The sequence below is a fragment of the Heptranchias perlo genome, chromosome 21 (genome assembly GCF_035084215.1).
Source record: "Heptranchias perlo isolate sHepPer1 chromosome 21, sHepPer1.hap1, whole genome shotgun sequence".
NCBI classification, from domain to species: Eukaryota; Metazoa; Chordata; class Chondrichthyes; order Hexanchiformes; family Hexanchidae; genus Heptranchias; species Heptranchias perlo.
Window position 1 is genome coordinate 43570527 of NC_090345.1, and position 20218 is coordinate 43590744.

The 20218-nt window shown below is 44.5% G+C and overlaps 1 protein-coding gene across 3 annotated transcripts in view; it reads right to left on the reverse strand.

Moving 5' to 3' along the window:
* Window positions 1-1974: 1974 nt before the first annotated feature.
* Window positions 1975-20218, reverse strand: part of ank3b (ankyrin 3b) — a 467733-nt gene continuing 449489 nt past the window's right edge. For all 3 annotated transcript variants that reach the window (XM_068002597.1, XM_068002595.1, XM_068002596.1), the window contains 7 exons: window positions 18971-19673; window positions 14932-15358; window positions 12766-12846; window positions 8374-8457; window positions 8097-8228; window positions 5496-5588; window positions 1975-3429 (listed from right to left, as the gene is read on the reverse strand). In XM_068002597.1, the coding sequence (XP_067858698.1) occupies window positions 5520-5588; window positions 8097-8228; window positions 8374-8457; window positions 12766-12846; window positions 14932-15358; window positions 18971-19673 (1496 nt within the window). In that variant the 3' untranslated portion in view covers window positions 1975-3429; window positions 5496-5519. The remainder of the gene's footprint in view (window positions 3430-5495; window positions 5589-8096; window positions 8229-8373; window positions 8458-12765; window positions 12847-14931; window positions 15359-18970; window positions 19674-20218) is intronic.

Genomic DNA, 20218 nt, shown 5'->3' on the forward strand with positions numbered 1-20218 from the left:
TACTGGAAAACCAACATACCGATTGCCCCGTGACACTGGACAACATTCCTCCCTCAGATAACACCAAGAACAGATCAACCGGTTGTTCCTCTCACTGTTGTTTGCTGGTTCTTGGTATGTGCAAAACAGCTGCTGTTTGCCAACACTGGCAATGCAAACTGCATTTCAAAGGAATTCATTGCATCCAAGATGTGCAACATAGGTGTGAGTCTTCCTTTCAGTATATGAGGAGGGAGCCAAGTTCACCTAGGTTTTGAACACAGTGAGGCCATACTTTAAAGGGTAGAAAGACAAGCCCATCTCATCATGGGCAAGGGAACACCATTAAAACGTGCATCACCCGCCAGCTTATTTACATGGTGAGTGATTTCCTTTCTACTATTCCAAAAATGTTGTCAGTTAAGTTGTTTGGGATAGTAAGGCCTAGTGAGGGAAATACAGTAGGATCTCTGTTGGTATAGATGGAGGAAACATGATGACTCAGGGATGTTGGAACATTTGAAAGCCGTGATGAGTCCCATCATCACATAGGCTAAAACATGTCACTAAAGATTAGAACAAATCTCATAGGGACAGGTTTCACTCCAGCGTTGGCAATGAGAATAAAAACTAAGTCAGAGGTGTTGAAAGAGAAGATGTGGGGATTTATAGGTACAGGGATGGTGTCATTTCTTCTTTTAAGTGGCTGGAGATGGAACTGGACTTACCAAGTAATCAGCACTTTCAGTACCTACAAATTAGAAGCTTAATGCAGGCACAATTGTATTGTAAATTCTTTAAGAGTCAAGGTTAAACATATCAAAGATAAAATATTACTGGCAAAAAGGCCAATACAAGATTACCAATTAGTGAGGATCAAGGCTTGAAGAAATAAAACAGCAGAGGGGATGTGTGGCTGTATAGAGGGGTGTACCTGGTGTTTCAATGCATCCATCGAATCAAGGTTGGATTTTATATATTGAAAGCCAGAGCTCTACAGCGGAATTAGCACAAGATCTCAGGTTCCTGGAGTGGGCCAATCTAAGCAAACACATTACTCGATACCTAAGTTTTAGAGTCCAAGATTTGAGAACTTAAGCGAGAGCCCAACTGATGTATACAAATCCTGTTGAATATATTTTATACAAATTTTACCACTCTTAATACTGGCATCCTTTTTTCAGATTCTATAGAAAGGCTTTTATATATAGTAAACGTCCCTTATAAAACGTGCTCTGATACATCACCTCTGATGACGACATTACGAATACAAAAAAACATAAACTTATGTTTCTGAACAGTTTTAAGAGCATGAAGGAAAAATTCAGAAAATGTTTTAATTGTGTTTTGTTATTGGAAAATAATTTCTTCCCTGCTTTGACCTGTCCTAAATTCCGGTGTACAGGTTAGATTGCTGCATTAGCTGTCCCACTATTTCAGTAAAAAGACAACATTGTAGGTGTATAAATCACTCTCCTGTATGTGAAAGCTATAAAAATACGTATGCAAGAGTGACTGAGCGACCAAATATTACAGTAAATACCTTTTGGACCACAACATAATAAATGTGAATAAAGTTCAAATATTTTAATGCCAGCATCAACTCAGGTAAAATCTGTACAACCGACAGGATATTTTATGTAAAGTGCAAACAGATAGCTCCAATACCAGCACAGGTATGATGGGCCAAATGGCCTCCTTCTGTGCTGCACGATTCAATGAACACTGGAATGTTGGATTCCTGAGTGGCAGAGAGGGCTGCAAATCCCAGTGTGTACCCCTAGAGGGCGCATTCCCTCATCTTTGTTGGGTCGTCTATGAAACCCTGATACTGTTCAAGAGCAATGGTTAATTAAGGAGCAGGTCGCTCGTACGCAGGCTACAGTGAATGTCAACTGAGGCTACCATGTTAGGGGCTGACTGGGAAATGGAAGGGTACAGCTCATACGCTGCAACTTACCACGACAGTAAGGCTTTCTAAGAAAATGCACAAAATACTAGTGATTTAACACAATTTATTTTTGCTTGAATAATCAACTGGATCATTCAGTGGAGTTTTGTCGTTTTCATACATATGTTATAAGAGCTATCTTCAGTGACTGCTTAATGTTTTCATATGAATATAATCAACAAAGGAGAATAATTCACCAAACTCAAATGTAGAATGCCCTTTTAACCACAGCAGGCCTTAACAACCTATTATTACACTGCTAAAAAAGAGTACAGATAATCGGCTTATGGAAAGACTTCTACATCTTATCGCCAATACACATGATACAGTAATAATTTTACAGCGTGTTGCCAGTCTACAAGCATGTACATCCTCATCGTTTCAACTCGATTTTTCAATACTGTACCTGCAAGAGAATTAGTTCAACTATTGAATTGCAAGCGTAAACCCCTCTATAAGCAAGAACTTGAAACATCTCCCCTTTGCATAATGTATGGCATCTTTTAAGATTGTTTAGTTTAAAAAAAAATTAGCAACAAGAAATAATAAAAGGAAAATGTGTGTTTACAGTGATAAATCCCGTGTTAAATTTCAACACTGCCTGCAAACTTAAAAAAAAAAGTTTAATCAAAATGAGGGACACATGCATCAGAATACTGGTACTCTGAAGAAACTGTTTTTAGAATTTTTCCCCCTACGGAATTACACATTTTTCTTTCCAATGTTTTTGAAAATCATTTTAAACTCTGCAGTGTAGTCTGAAAGAAAGCTATCTCAGTTAAAATGAAGCCAGCGTTTTTGCATATACAAAGATTATACCTTTTCTATTAATTGTACAAGAAATTGTGGAGTCACACTCAAAACGCTTTTAGTCGGTGGAATCACTTCTAAAGCGTGAATCGGACACTAAAACAGTTGAAGTGCTCTGTTAGTGCGTTAGCGTTGCTTCCAAAAACGCCACCTGATCAGAATTATTATTTTTTTTTACAGAGTTCTTTATGTACAGCAAAACCATTTATGATTTTTTTTTTGTTGTGTGTTTTTATTTTTTTAAATAAGCAAGTAGATTTTTTTTATACCCTGAAACCATGGGTTCAAGAAAATTATAAGGCTAGATGCTGTGTGTAATCAGTGATTCGTACACTCCTTGCCAGAACCTCGACACGTTATGATCTGCTGTGAACATCCTTGGTCACAGGAAAGGTATCAAAGGCGCTAAATTAAAAAACTCCGTCGGATGACACGGCTCCGTGTGAAAAGTCGCTCGTACCATTGGCGCCTCGAGGCACCTGTCGCACCAATCGCACTCTCTTCAGATCAACGAATGAAAGTGATTTCCCATGCGGTTTTAAAGTTGCTCATGCTAAATTAAAATATCCTCTTGTATCTAAACCATGCTTTAAATGTGTGAAAGCAGCAGGCACACACTTCATCTGCAGTTGGCTCCTTCTCTGCTCCAGCCATTTCCTTCTGGACACTGGCAGTAGTAAAACTCGTTCCTGTAAAAGAAAGAAAGAACTTGCATTTACGACTTCAGGACGTCCCAAAGCGCTTTGCAGGCAATGGAGTACTCTTGAAATGTGGTCACTGTTGTAATGTAGGAAACGTGGCAGCCAATTTACACACAGCAAGATCCCATAAACAGCAATGTGATAATGACCAGATCGTCTGTTTTAGTGATGTTTGTTGAGGAATAAATATTGGTCAGGACACCAGGGAGAACTCCCCTGCTCCTCTTTGAAATAGTGCCATGGGATCTTTTACCTCCACCTGAGGGGCAGACGGGGCCTCGGTTTAACATCTCATTTGTAAGACAGAACCTCCGACAGTGCAGCACTCCCTCAGTACTGCACCGGAGTATCAGTTTAGATTTTGTGCTCTGGTCTCTGGAGTGGGACTTGAACCCACAACCTTCTGACTCTGAGACAAGAGTGCTACCAACTGAGCCACAGCCGACACCTAGAATCAGAAGCGCTCGGCAGATTAAATACAATTTTTTCTATAGCCAACACACAAACTGCATCACACCGGAATTCCAATTCCATTTGCGTTAAAGGAGCCGTATGATTTGTTTTTACATAATAATGTCATTATTCTCATTCCTCATGAGGGCACCCATTCAAAAATCTTATTTATCTTTAGAATGACACATTTAGGGAGCTGGTCCCCTTGATTTGGATCTAGGGCTAGAGGGTCCAAATTTGCAGGTGATTCTTAAACAGGAGGCTTGTAAATAATTCTGAGGACCAAAGGAAGTTGCAAGGTGATATTGATAAGGTGAAGGAACGGGAAAAAAAAGTGACAGATGGAATTCAATGTCAGTAAATGTGAGGTGGTGCATTGGTGTAAAAAAAAGTAACAATTAAGTTTTGAGTGGGAGGAGCAAAGGGATTTGTCAGTTCAGAATCACAAGACATTAAAGCAAGACCTCAAGTGGATAAGGCCATTAAAAAACTACTGGAATAATGGGTTTTATGCCAAGAGATATCGAATATAAAAAATCGAGATGCAATGGTGAATCTGTATAAAATCTTAGTAAGACCACAGTTGGAATACAGTGCGCAGTTTTGGGCTCCATACTATAGTAAGGATGTTGACATAATAGAGGGGGTACAGTGGTCACTAGGATTGTACCTGGTATGAGGAAATACAAACACCGAGAAAGACTTGGAAAAATATGGGCTGTTTTCGTTAGAACAAAGGAGATTATAACATGATTTGATAGAGGTGTTTAACATTATCAAGGGATGGGACAGAATAGACTGTTTTCAGTGATTGAGGGATCGAGAACAGAAGGGCATTGATATAAAATTAAATATAAGAGATTTGATGATAGAGAGTAGGAGAAAATTTTTTAAAAAATTTTTTAGGTTATGGAATGTTAAATGCTGACATGGTCTCAGCTTCAACAATCGGTTAGATAGGTGACTGAAGGAAAAGGAGATAATGGGATACAGGAACAGAGCGAGACATGAGATTAATATACTGCTCGTGTGGAGGATAAACACCAACATGGACTATTTGGGCCGAACGGTCTGTTTTAATGCTGTGAATTATATGTAATTCTAAGATGAGATTGGGAACCGTTCATGTGAGGAACCAACGTGCTCTCACTTTATGCCACACCTTTCATCATCCTGATATAGTTCGGCCAATTACAAAATTCACACAGCCTCGTTTATCGGCATTACTTCTAATTAAGTAACTAAACGATTAGATGATGATTAACAAGACAACTGGATTCAAATCCTAACCGATTTTTAAACAAAAAAATCTTTATTTTGTTAATTTATAAGTTATGTGCATTTAAAAAAAAATGCTTAACACTGTCCACTATCTTTCAGCCCTGTGATCTGGGTTTAATCTCGCACACTGATAAAGGTGGAGTTGTCCCATTTAAAGATCACCTCTACACAACGAGCAAAGATGTTAAATTCCAGACCAACACTTGAAGACAATAATAGTACACTCGCGTTCTTTCCCACTGGTAAACGTAAAGCAGGTTTATACAAAACTTAAACAGTAGGTGGTGCTGTCACACCGTCCCGGGTTACTGTACCTATACCTCATCCTGGTGCTTTGCAGACCATTAATGAGTCTTCTTATCTGCCTGTCTAGTGGTCTCCTTTTTCACTCTGATCACCTTATACCCTTCAACCTGTTGGGACAAAAGAAATAGCTGTTGGTTTCCTAGTCAGTAAAGGAATGAGCTGAAAAGTTAGGGTAGTCACACAGTGCTTTCAGAAGAAATCCCCGCCTTAAAAGCAGTAAAACGTGTTAGTATAATGAATGAGTACAGTTTAAATTGTTTAAAAAAAAATCTTTCCCATAATTCATCCCCCACAGGAAAGGGTTCGGTTCAGGCAGACGGCAAGAGAAGATTCTACAAGAAATGTCAAGTCATCGAGCAGCAGTACAATCAATCAGTGTCACAGAGAGAGCTCAGCGAGAGGGACAACAGCAAAAGCCAGAGTGTTAGCAGAACCACCGCACAATATGGAAATTTAAATCAAGGCATCCACAGTAATCAGGTCCAGTTTTCTTCCTGAAAATGTTAAATTCGGACATTACTATAAGTGGCATGTTTATAAAACAACGAGTAACTTACAGACACACTGTCAGCCTGTATAAAGAATGTTTCAATTATGTACATTGATAAGCGCACTCCAAGTTTTCAAATAATATCAACTGATTTAAGCTCAAAGTCCACATTAAGATCAGGATGACTATCAGTAACTCTTTACTGTTTGGATGGTTTCGGCTAGCTTGTGTGAAAGGGAGAAGTAGTTGAGAATTTAAGCTGAAATCATGCACGCTATTCTGGACTTGATTTATGTGGCAGAAGCAGGGACCATCACGAGATGGATCGAGCTGAGGCCGTCATTACAGGAATCACTTTTAGTCGCAGAACATCTCAGCAAACAATCCACTCCAATCAGTTTGAAAATAATTCCGCACACAGCAGGATTAACAATTAGCTGCAAGACACTTACAGGACCAGTCCCCAGTATAAAACAGCTCCTCCCCTCCAAACATATTATTCAGGTGAATGAATATTTTGGAAAAACATGAGGCACGGGGCTTTTCAGCACAGAGCCAGTTGGGCGGCTCTAAAAGCTGCACTAACTGGAATTCCTTTTTGTGCAAATTTGAGCAATAGATAAAAATCATAAATACCAACATGTACAATGATTAACAGGAGTCAAATAGCATCAAGCCTGTTATTTATTAACATGGACCAAAACTGAACGGAGAGATTCACAACAATAACCGGTTAAGTGAGAGATTCAGCAACACTAACCGGTTAAGTGAGATTCCCCAACACTAACCGGTTAAGTGAGAGGTTCCCCAACACTCACACGTTAACTGAAAGATTCACCAACACTAACCGGTTAAGTGAGATTCCCTAACGCTAACCAGTTAAGTGGGAGATTCCCCAACACCGACAGGTTAACTGAAAGATTTAGCAACATTAACTGGTTAAGAGAGAGATTCAGCAACAATGACTGGTTAGAACTGACTAGAACTAGGGGGCATAGTCTCAGGATAAGGGGTCGGCCATTTAGGACCGAGATGAGGAAAAATTTCTTCACTCAGAGGGTTGTGAATCTTTGGAATTCTCCACCCCAGAGGGCTGTGGATGCTCAGTCATTGAGCATATTCAAGACTGAGATCGATGGATATTTGGACACTAAGGGAATCAAGGGATATGGGGAGAGGGCGGGAAAGTGGAGTTGAGGTATAAGATCATCCACAATCTTGTTGAATGGTGGAGCAGGCTCGAGGGGCCATTTGGCCTACTCCTGCTCCTATTTCTGATGTTAAGTGAGAAATTCAGCAACACCAACAGCTTGAGTTAGAGATTCAGCAAGACTAGCTGGTTAACTGAAAGATTCAGCAACACTGGTTGGTTAAGTGAGAGATTCAGCAAGACTGACTGGTTAACTGAAAGATTCAGCAACACTGGTTGGTTCAGTGAAAGATTCAACACTAACCGGTTAAGATTCTTTAATCAAGACAGGCCATGCTCTCACAATAATTATATAACTCCAAGTTCCCGTTGACATGTTTCTTCATGAGATGCGAGTTCTTTATTATTAAATTGCTGACGTTTATATTCATTCTATTTAATTTCCAAAGACAATACTGATTTGCAACCAATTTATGGAACAGTTGGCAGTTTTGTTTTTAAATACCTGCTTAAGACAAAGGAAGACAAATTTGGAAAAATTTGCAGGGCTATGGGGAAAGAGCAGGGGGAGTGGGACTAATTGGAGGGGTCTTTCAAAGAGCCGGCACAGGCACGATGGGCCGAATGGGCCACTTCTGTGCTGTAAGATTCGATGACAAACTTGGAAATTTTTATTGCACCTCCTGAGGTATCGGTACTGAACTTCTCCGCCCCCCCACCCAGAACAGATGGTCCTTGTCCCCACGGCCTAAATAAGGACATTTTAACCCACACTCTGCAAGCCTGCCTCAGAACCAACGCTTTTAACCAAATTAAAAGCACTCGAGTTCTGACAGGACGAATACTAATTTGCCGAGGGAGATAAAGGTCAGGGGTGAACTATTTGGGACTTACGACCACTGCAATTTATCATTGACACCTAATAATTGATTCTGCTGTTATTCTCCGGGTCTTTTTTTTTTAAAAGCTGCAAACCTCCTCTCCCACAGCACCACTTCCAAAGTACTCAACGCCCTCCTCATCGCCTCGCCCTTCCCCTTCCAGATCACCGTCCTCACGCTCCCTGCCTGGAGACAAGACAAGACGCCTCACCACTGTTCGGGTTACCTAAGAAAAAGGGGAGGGAATCGAAAGGAAAGGCAAGGGTTAAAAAAAAAACTGCGTTTGCTGGTTTAAGCCCCAGACTGTGCGTGCACAGTCCAATGAGGAGAACTTTTAAGAAGCAGATAAAGATGATGAGCTGCAGCATTACTTTTCTGGTGACAACATTGCCATCTTCGTCGACGTACTGCTCTTCCGTCACCGTCTCTCCTGGGATCTTTTTTGCGTCCTCTCCCTAAAGGGTGCATTACGTGAAAATTAAGGGGTGTTTTTAGCAATAGGAAGAGACCGACATAACACAGTTTTGCAAGCCCTCGACACCCTGAGAGAACGGTCAGCACTGCGCTTAATGGGCAATCATTTCTTTTGATGCAGCCCTTGTGTAGGGTTGCCAACCCTCCAGGATTGCCCTGGAGTCTCCAGGAATTTAAATATTAATCTCCAGGACACTGCTGTGAGCAACACCTGGGAGATAATTCATCGGGGCGTTAAATATTGTGTTTTTAAAAAAAATTCTTTGAACACTTTTGTTTATTAGTTATAAAAATATCAATTGTAAACAATTCTACAACACCAAGTTATAGTCCAACGATTTTATTTTTAATCCCACAAGCTTTCGGGGGCTTTCCCCGAAAGCTTGTGGGATTAAAAATAAAATCGTTGGACTATAACTTGGTGTTGTAAAATTGTTTACAATTGTTAACCCCAGTCCATCACCGGCATCTCCACATCATAAAAATATCAGACATGGGAAAAAGGGCTGTTTGTCCGACAGTCAAGAATCATCCAATCAGGTAATGATGAGTTTATTCACTTTCTGATTGGTGTGGGAAGGCGGTTCAGTGATAATGGGCGGGATGGTTGGAGGGAGGTCATGTGATGAAATCTCCAGGAATACGTCCAACCAGAGTTGGCAACCCTACCCTTGTGGGACTTTTCTTTGCTCAACACCTATCCTGTCAGCAAGGCACTGTTACCTTGAAAGGCTGCTTGATTTATGCTTCATATTTACAGTGCAAACTGGTTGCTAGGGCTCCTCTGTCTCAGTGAGTGAATAGAGGCCTTTGAGTAAATACTACTTGTAGCAGCCTGTCACAGTAATGAGAGCCATAGCTCAGATGGAAGCTCGCTTTGAAGCAGGAAGATTCAGTGAGGCCAGACTGGGAGCAGTGTGACTGAGTGTTGGATGTTTGAATGAGACCATGATGCAGTCTTTCAAGCTCTCATTCAAACGTCCAACACGCACTGCCACACCCCCCCCCCCCCACCTCCAACACCTCACTCTACCCCCCCAATCCTCTCCACCCTCTCCCCTCACCGGTCCAGGAGACCCATCTCTTCCCGCCTCCCCCCGGTCCGGGAGTCCCCTCTCTCTCTCTCTCTCTCTCCCCCCACCCCCGGTCCGGGAGTCCCCTCTCTCTCTCTCTCTCTCTCCCCCTCCCCCCGGACAGGGAGACCCCTCCCTTCCCCACCCCGGTCCGGGAGACCCCTCCCTTCCGCCCCGCCGCCCCACCCCCCCCCCCGGTCCGGGAGACCCCTCCCTTCCGCCGCCTTCCCCCACCCCCGGTCCGGGAGACCCCTCCCTCCCCGGTCCGGGAGACCCTTCCCTCCCCAGTCCGGGAGACCCCTCCCTCTCCCCCCCCCCCCCCCCCAAAGTCCGGGAGACCCCTCCCTCTCCCCCCCCCCCCCCAAAGTCCAGGAGACCCCTCCCTCCCCCCCCCCCCCCCAAAGTCCAGGAGACCCCTCCCTCTCTCCCCCCCCCCCCAAAGTCCGGGAGACCCCTCCCTCCCTCCGCCTCCCCCCCCCCCCCCCCCCCCGGTCCGGGAGTCCCGCCGCCTTCCCCCCCCCCCACCCCCGGTCCGGGAGACCCGCCTTCCCCCCCCCCCCCGGTCCGGGAGACCCCCCCTCCCCCCGGTCCGGGAGACCCCTCCCCCCCCCCAGTCCGGGAGACCCCTCCCTTCCTTCCCCCCCCCCCTCACCCCGGTCCGGGAGACCCCTCCCCTTCTGAGGGGATCTTGTTTTGGGCAGGTGGAGGTTCCATCTCAATCAAGGCTCCATGGGGATTGGCAGTGAAGGCCGGGTCCTAGCGTTTCTGGGTCCTGGCCTATTTCGTGGGCTTTTCACCACACTCCTGTATGACATACAGCGGGCGTGAGCTGAAAGGCCCGTTGAAATTCAGGGTCTTTATTAATAGAATATTCTCATGTTTTAAAGAAAGAAGTCACAAGCATAGAGTGTCTTGTCACGTCCTTAGGACATCCAAAGCACTTTACAACCAATGGATTCGTGTTGAAGTGCATCACCATCGTTATGTCGGCAATAACAACAATATTTGACCACATTGTTATGATGTTATGTATTAATTCAAGGAGTAGTTTTGCACCAACACAAAATTTGTTAATTCAAACAATTACCAACAAGTAAATTTTCATTCATTCCATACGTAACTCGGTTATTAGATTGTCAATAATCCAAAATGTACAGAACAATTTTTTTGGAGGTAATTTTCATTTTTCAAAAAACAAAAAGGTGAGAAGAAGTAATCGCAAAGCAGCATTACAGGACAGGTACATCAATCAGATTCTGCATCAAGCTTCAGTTCGGAGGATTTGTTGAATATTAATATATTTTCTTTTCATTAATATCATAACAACTTGTACTTAAAGCAAACCAAAAGAAAACCCAAGGTGAGATAATAATGCTGTAAAGTTTACACACCATCCAAAACAAGAACACAGCAGCAGTCAGAGCATGTTTTCTGTTCGATGTACAGTTTGATGGACCGGAGGCATTTTGCAGGCTCCCCCGTTCTAGAACGGGGGAGCCAAGTCCCTCGATGCACCTTTTGATCTTTTGCATACGGTGGTACATTTCCTGCTCTACTCTATTTTGTGATCCACTGTGTAACAACTTCTGTTCTATAACTAAGACCAGTTCAACTCTTGGGGCAATGTCGTCCGTTAAAAAAAGCAAAAGGAGAGATCTGATAGTTAAACAGATTAAGGCAGTGAGCCCCAGAGACCAGGGCCGGGTCAGATTCCACCCATGGTCCATGCTGAGCTGAACGGTCGCAATCAGGACGGCAAAGAGGCGTGTCCTAGTTGTCCTCGGTGTCCTTGGATTACGGAGGGAACAATCAGTGAAGACTCCCGTTCATGATCGCCAGCCAGTAAGCACGTCTGAATGCAGGACGAGGACACGGTCAGTCGCCGTTGTGATGGCTAAAGCAGTCAAATAGCTGGGCAACACTCACTGTCTAAACTCACATATGAAGAATGACTAGTTGGTTGAGGTACTAGAGAGTACCGGCATCATTGGAACTATGCCCCAGTAAGAAATTCAGCAAAGGGAGGGTGGAGTTACATAGAATTAACAGCACAGAAATAGGCCATTTGGCCCAACTGGTCTGGGCTGGTGTTTATGCTCCACATGAGCCTCTTCCCTCCCTACTTCATCTGACCTTATCAGCAGATCCTTCTATTCCTTTCTCCCTCATGTGCTTATCTAGCTTCCCCTTCAATGCATCTAATTCTATTCGCCTCAACCACTAAATGTAGTAGCAAGTTCCACATTCTCATCACTCTGAGTACGGACGTTTCCCCTGAATTCCTTATTGGATTTATCTTATATTTATGACCCGTAGTTCTGGTCTGCCTGACAAGTAGAAACATCTTCTCCACTTCTACCCTATTTAACTCCATCATAATTTTAAAGACCTCTATTAGGTCACCCCTCAGCCTTCTCTTTTCTAGAGAAAAGAGCCCCAGCCTGTTCAGTCTTTCCTGATAGTTAGAACCTCTCAATTCTGGTATCATCCTTCTAAATATTTTTTGCACCTGCTCCAGTACCTCTATATCCTTTTTATAATATGGAGACCAGAACTGTTCATAGTACTCCAAGTGTGATCTAACCAAAATTCTATATGAGTTTAACATAACTTCTCTGCTTTTCAATTCTATGCCTCTAGACATGAACCCCAGTGCTTGGTTTGCATTTTTTAATGACCTTGTTAACCTGCGTTGCTACTTTTAGTGATTTGTGAATCTGTACCCCGAGATTCCTTTGCTCCTCTATCCCATTTAGACTTTTATTTTCCAAGGAGTACGTGGCCTTCTTATTCCTCCTACCAAAATGCACCACCTCACACTTAGCTATATTGAAATTCATTTGCCAATTACACACCCATTCTTCAAGTTTCTTAACGTCGTCTTGTATTTTGCCGCAGGCTTCCTCAGTATTAACTATACCCCCACCCATTGGGGAAAATTGGTGGGAAAAAAAAGAGAATCAATTGAAAAATATTCATTAAAAAAAATTATGACAACGTAATTTAACGTAATGCCCATCAATGAGCACAAAATGGCCACACAATTAGAAAGATGTTCATCAAACCGATAGATCTCGTGAAAGACATGCTCGAGGTCTAAAAGCCCAAACACGGCAAAGTGGAGATCGCAAGCAGGAACTCAATGGTCAATTGCAGTCCAAAAATATCACCAAGCAACACGTGACGAGCAAGGGCAGACTAAAAATGACTGGATACCTTTAGAATCACCCTGCGGTGAGTCACCCTGGTGGTAACAATCTCCTCCTCATCTGAGCTAGTCTCGCTTTCCCCAAGCACCTGATTGACGCATTGAAGTTGTGAGGTAGCCGACAAGGACAGATGTACTTCCTTTAAGCCAGTGGGACCTACCTGGCATGTCACCACTTATCATTGACCCGTCATTAGGCACTGCGTTTTTATTAGGCGTTGCATCAGTTTTGCTTCATTCAATGCCAGCATGCCCCTGTTCAATGTCCTCTTTAAAGGAACGGCCAATATACGAGCAAACAAAGTTGCCATGACAACGCCTCTGCTTTCCCAATCAATCGCAAGGCAATGCCTCAACAATCATCTCAAACCCAAATATTTTACGATTTTAGTTGTTTTTTTTTAAGATAAAGCTGGCTTTTTCCCCCATGGATACTGTTTTTTTTTGGGGGGGGGGGCCTTTAGGTAAAGGAATCTGCCTCCTTCTGTTTGAAGTGTTAACCGGAATATTTTTACTCCTCAGGTTTTTAACACGTTTTGGAAGAAAACGCTGATAATCATTGAATTGGGGGATTAAGATTTCAACATAATTTCACTTGTCATCAGGCACATCTCCGGTCACAGTTCTGATTGTGTGCCTATTAATATGACTAACACACTAAATAATGTGAAGGGAACAAATGTGGCCAAATTAAGACCTGTAATGTAACACTAAGATGTTTAAGTTAAAATCTTTCCTGTTGTCCCTCAGTTTGAATTGGATATACACTGATAATGGCTTTAAATGTGTACTTCCAAGGCAAATCTAGTTTCAAACAGACTCCAGTGCAGGTCACAACAGGGAAACACATGCCAGGTAAGCCAAACGTGGCTTTGAAACAAAGAGCAGATCCCAAAAGATTCAGGAAATCACTGCTGATGATAACGAAAAGCATAGGTGGATAATCCTGCCAAATTATTAACAGATGATTCAATGGCATATGTCGACAATCAAGGCATGATAGGTATCAACACTTGTAATTATCAATAGACAGGACCTAATTCTGTTCAAGTCCCAAATAATTCCCCAGGACTTTCATTTAATACCACTGATCTTCTGTGGTATTTGCCCATCCACAGTCCAGGACGTAGCCCAGGAGTCGGGCGGGCAATGCAGCCCAGGAGTCGGGCGGGCAATGCAGCCCAGGAGTCGGGCGGGCAATGCAGCCCAGGAGTCGGGCGGGCAATGCAGCCCAGGAGTCGGGCGGGCAATGCAGCCCAGGAGTCGGGCGGGCAATGCAGCCCAGGAGTCGGGCGGGCAATGCAGCCCAGGAGTCGGGCGGGCAATGCAGCCCAGGAGTCGGGCGGGCAATGCAGCCCAGGAGTCGGGCGGGCAATGCAGCCCAGGAGTCGGGCGGGCAATGCAGCCCAGGAGTCGGGCGGGCAATGCAGCCCAGGAGTCGGGCGGGCAATGCAGCCCAGGAGTCGGGCGGGCAATGCAGCCCAGGAGTCGGGCGGGCAATGCAGCCCAGGAGTCGGGCGGGCAATGCATGATAGGTATCAACACTTGTAATTATCAATAGACAGGACCTAATTCTGTTCAAGTCCCAAATAATTCCCCAGGACTTTCATTTAATACCACTGATCTTCTGTGGTATTTGCCCAGGAGTCGGGCGGGCAATGCAGCCCAGGAGTCGGGCGGGCAATGCAGCCCAGGAGTCGGGCGGGCAATGGCCACAGTGAGGGGTGTGGGGACTCTTTACATCAGTGTGCTGTAAATGGAGTTCCAGGTTTGTGTGGCTAATCTCTCTCCCACTTTATTCCTAGGAACATAGGACATCGCATTCACCTCACAATTCATACCCGATACATTATCAAAGGCTTTCCTCTCATTCTAAACCAATCTCATAGCACCTTTATGTTGTAGAATTATTTTTTGCTTCTATTGGGTAGAATTTATTGGGGGGGGGGGGGGGGGTGGAGAACTGAAACTGGGGAGAAAGGGACTGTGTAATATGATTGGTGAATAATTAAAGTACAAAACAACCAATTGGGCAGGAGCAAAACTCAAACTCTTATCCAATGAGGAAGAACACCACAGACTCGCTGGTCTGAAAGGTAGACAACACAGGAGAAGTATTATCGAGTTTACCAATTAAAATAAGTCACCATGCACACGAAGGAAAGTCATTTCACCTGTGCTTTGTGTTGTGTTGGTAGAGGCCCTTCCTCCCTGAAGCTCGGTCCCGATTTGATGTCCTCTGATGTAGCCCAACTCATTTTCTTCTCGCTGCCGAACAGAGGGGCTTCGTGCTCCCCTACACCAGGCCGCCTTGTGTCCACCACATCCTTCTGCAATTCGGTGACGGGCTCCGCTTGTTCTGTGATTAGCACCGAACGCTTCTGCGCCTTTCCATTCAGTGTTTTTCTGTCATGTGATGTTACAGGCACATCATCCACCGCCTCCTGAATCAAAGGCCCCACTGTCGCATGGCTTAACTCTCTTTGATGTTCTAACCGGTGTATGTCATGGTCCCCATTCTCCTCAGGCTTTAGAACTTGACCTTTCATATGAAACATAATGGATCCAGCAAGTTCATTCTTCATTCGCTGTTCTTGAAGCCTACAAAATATGAAAATACCAGTTAAAGTGTCCTTTCAGCATGCAGCAGTGCAACATATTATGTAACTCTTGTTTTTATATTCTAGATTCCTAATTAGGGCACTGATGCCTTTTTTAAAAAAAAGTAACTATCGGGTGTGGGCATCGCTGGCAAGGCCAGCATTTAATGCCCATCCCTAGTTGCTCTGAGCAGCTGGTGGTGGGTCATCTTGAAACACTGGGTAGTGGTTTGATATAACTGAGTGGCTTGTGAGGCAACTTCAGAGGGCAGTTAAGAATCAACCACTTTGGTATTGGACTGGAGTCACACATAGGCCAGATGGGGTAAGGACGGCAGGTTTCCTTCCCTGAAGGATATTATTGAACCAGTTGGGTTTTTATGACAATCCGACAGCTTCATGGTCACTTTTACTGATATTCAAATTCTCAAACTGCTGTGGTGGGATTTGAACTCACGTTCTCTGGATTATTAGCCCAGGCCTCTGGATTACTAGTCCAGTAATATGACCACTACACTACTGTACCCCATACAATTTCCAATACAAGCCAAATTTGAAAGACTCTCCCTATGTAATATCCAATTCTTGTATTCTGTAACCATGGGAGCAATCAATCAGTTTCCTTCTGGGTATGCTTGGGAAAGTAGGGGGAATTTAACGAGTTAGCGCTCCTGAAACAGAGTACGGTGTGAGAGAAGTACTTATCAGGAATTTGGGTGCTGAGGTCAGCCCACCTGATTCTCCACCCACTATGTGCTCCCGTCTTGTGACGCTCATTGCTGGGAGCACTAAACCATAAAATGTACCTTGTAGGCTGCTGTCACACTGGAGTCTGTGGACCCATGTCGCACTCATATAGACATTGCTGCAGGAGTTCCTCAGGGCAGTGTCCAAGGCCCAACCATCTTCAGCTGCTTCATCAATGACCTTCCCTCCATCATAAGGTCAGAAATGGGGATGTTCGCTGATGACTGCACAGTGTTCAGTTCCATTCGCAACCCCTCAGATAATGAAGCAGTCCGAGCCTGCATGCAGCAAGACCTGGACAACATCCAGGCTTGGGCTAATAAGTGGCAAGTAACATTCGCGCCAGATAAGTGCCAGGCAATGACCATCTCCAACAAGAGACAGTCTAACCACCTCCTCCTGACATTCAACGGCATTACCATCACCGAATCCCCCACCATCAACATCCTGGGGGTCACCATTGACCAGAAACTGAACTGGACCAGCCATATAAATACTGTGGCTACAGGTCAGAGGCTGGGTATTCTGCAGCGAGTGACTCACCTCCTGACTCCCCAAAGCCTTTCCACCATCTACAAGGCACAAGTCAGGAGTGTGATGGAATACTCTCCACTTGCTTGGATGAGTGCAACTCCAACAACACTCAAGAAGCTCGACACCATCCAAGATAAAGCAGCCCGCTTGATTGGCACCCCATCCACCACACTAAACATTCACTCCCTTCACCACCGGCGCACAGTGGCTGCAGTGTGTACCATCCACAGGATGCACTGCAGCAACTCGCCAAGGCTTCTTCGACAGCACCTCCCAAACCCGCGACCTCTACCACCTAGAAGGACAAGAGCAGCAGGCACATGGGAACAACACCACCTGCACGTTCCCCTTCAAGTCACACACCATCCCGACTTGGAAATATATCGCCGTTCCTTCATTGTCGCTGGGTCAAAATCCTGGAACTCCCTTCCTAACAGCACTGTGGGAGAACCTTCACCACATGGACTGCAGCGGTTCAAGAAGGCGGCTCACCACCACCTTCGAGGGCAATTAGGGATGGGCAATAAATGCTGGCCTCGCCAGCGACGCCCACATCCCGTGAACGAATAAAAAAAAAAATCTGAAAGCTGAATGAAACTAAAGGTGTATCTCCTCATCCACCTCCCCCCAAAAATGAGCTTAACTTCAAGTGCTTTGGTATTTTGTTTCCTTTCATTTTTGTTGCCCTCTCCTATAGTTGGTGACGTGGGGTACAGAGCCGCACATGTTGGCAGCCCCCCTGTATCTTGCTCAGTGGGTCACCCTTCTCGTTGCCAGCCTAGACCAGTGGTACTTTGATTAATCCTAACCAAAGACTTGCTCAAGATCTGCGCGCTCAGGTAAATTTATATATAAACAATGGCATATATATCTATAATACCTTAAAATTCAGCTGTACACACTTCCTGCCTACAAAATCTTATTTCCTGTTGTTAAGTTTTTAATCACACTTTTGTAACAACTTTTTCCGTTATAAAATCTCATGTTCACATTTACAATGGCAACTGCCTATGTAAACTTATCACATTATAATTACACCCTCCCACCACTGGTGGCACTCAGCTTGGGCCCTCCCAGCTCCTCAGCCTGTACTGCCGAGAAACTCCTATGATTCAACCAACTCTACTACTTTTCTGCTTTCCAGATACCCCTAGGTTTTGTTAAAATCCAAGTATTAAAAAAAATTAAGGTCAGAATTTATGATTTTTTTTAAAAAAGGGGGCTAAATTACATCCATGTGCCTGGTCCAATTACGCCCCCCCCCACCCCATCCTCTAACCCTACTTTAACTCAAGATTACACTTGACTCCCAGCGTCAACAATAAACTTGCATGTGTGATGTATGTCGGTGCTGGAGAATGCAAAACCTTCCGTTTGAATCAACCCCAGTATTTGCACCAAACACCCCCAGATCAGGGATGCAAGAGTCAGGTGCAGAATACCCAACTCAGCACATTAGCGTGGGGGGAATCGGAGCACAGAGCTTGAAGCACATTGGGGAGGAGGGGCCAGGCTAAGGGGCATCCCCCAACCATGCTGCAACAATGTGCCAAAACTCCAAACTTGGAAAAGCACCAGGCCCGCTCCCCATTGTACCAATGTGACATTCTCAATTCTCACAACGACAGCCATCCTTTATGGCCTCTTTTGGCAAGACCAACTGTTCATGGTCAGTTTTTGTGCCATGGACTCTCACTCAGTAGGAACCGGATAAAGATCGTTCCGATTTGTTTCACAGCCTGGTACAAATAGGAGGTGAATCTCATCAGTGGGTAGCACTTTCACCTGAGTCAGAAGACCATTGGTTCAAGTCCCACTCCAGAGACTTGAGCACAAAATCTAGGCTGACACTTCAGTGCAGTACCGAGGGAGTGTTGCACTTTCGGAGGTGCCATCTTTCGAATGAAACATTAAGTCGAGGCCCGGTCTGCCCTCTCAGGCGGATGTAAAAGATCCCATGGCACTATCTAAAGAAAAGCAGGGGTGTTCACTCAGATGACCTGGCCAATATTTATCCCTCAACCAACATCATTAAAACAGGTGATCTGGTTATTATTTCATTGCTATTTGTGGGACCTTGCTGTGCGCAAATTGGCTGCCGCATTTCCCACATTACAACAGTGACCACACTTCAAAAAGTTCTTCATTGGCTGTTTGGGATGTCCCGAGGACATGAAATGCGCTATATAAGTGCAAATCTTTCTTTCTTTCTTCAGATTCAAACCTCAGGTCTAAGGAGTGGAAGTACAGTGTGCTTACCCACTTTATCACCCAGTGTACATCTCCAACAAACCCTTGTGTCTTTAAGAGCAGAGACCAACATCCCACTTACTTGGCATCGTTTTCATCCAGATCATCGGTGCTCAAGTTGCAACTTCTTGGGGTTGGCGGTTCCGCCTCAACACTGGATGCGTCACTGTGCCAACCTGGAACTGTAAAAAATTCTCTCTGGGAATTCTGAGCGTGAAGAAGATTCTGAACTTCTTCCTTTGTCACCTCGCCATCATCTGAACCTTCGGTCCCTAGCCCTGGCTGAACAAACTCCAGGGCTTTTATTTTGAACTCTGCAAGCTCCTCAGCATCAGATGCATCACCTCTTTCCTCTCGCCGAACCTGGTTGGAAGACACCTTTTGTCCAGCTGTGTTTCCTCCCTCCAGTGACTGGATGTGCTCCTCCTGCTGTATTTTACTGGAAGGCCAAGTAACGTTGCTGTTTTCTGTGAGCTGAAGGTCAGGCTCATACTTGGCGCCCATTGGCTCATTCACCTGACCTTGCCATGAAGGGGACATTTCACCTTTCACCCGACAGGACACAGGCCAATCAGCTCCAAAGACTTCCAGTGACGTATCCTCGGCATCTACGAAAGGTGGAGCTGCTTTTGGAGCCAGGGGTGGAATGGTTTGTTCATGGGGAGTTGTGGGGGCTGATTCTACACTAGAAAAATTACTAAAATAATTGTCACATCTGAGCGGGGTGGGAGGCACATAGTGCAATGTATCAGGTGTCAGCAGCTCCTCTTGGATGGAAGGGTAACCTGAGTGGGTAAAACACAATGGCACGAGCTACAGACAACATGCAGTAACACAAGACAGGAACATGACAGGCAATGGCATCACAGCATGAAACTGCTCAACGTAGACAGTGAAATGAGACTGTGATCTATGCAGTGGATCAATGGAGAAGGGACTAACATAAAGCACCTACAGTGATTCCATTGTGCAGTTTCATTGCAATCCACTACCCTACATTTTGAAGTTAGTTTCATTAAGAAAGTTATGTTCTACTGTATTTAATTTTGTAAAACAATTCGTCCAAACTGGCAGTGAGATTACTTGAAAAGATCACTATGGCAGGTATCATTAAAACAGGTTCACAAATGAACAATCATTCTCCACTACCCAATGAATGAGAGGCCATGTTAATTGTGCTTTTCCTGCCTCTCTGTGCAATGTAGTTAAAGGTACAGTCATACAGTCAGTCTTGCGTTGATGCAAAATAATATTGGGTGCCCATTAAAGCAAAAGAGGCAGCACAACTCAAAAGACCCACCGAGCGCACTAAAGCCCCGAAGTGTGAGAC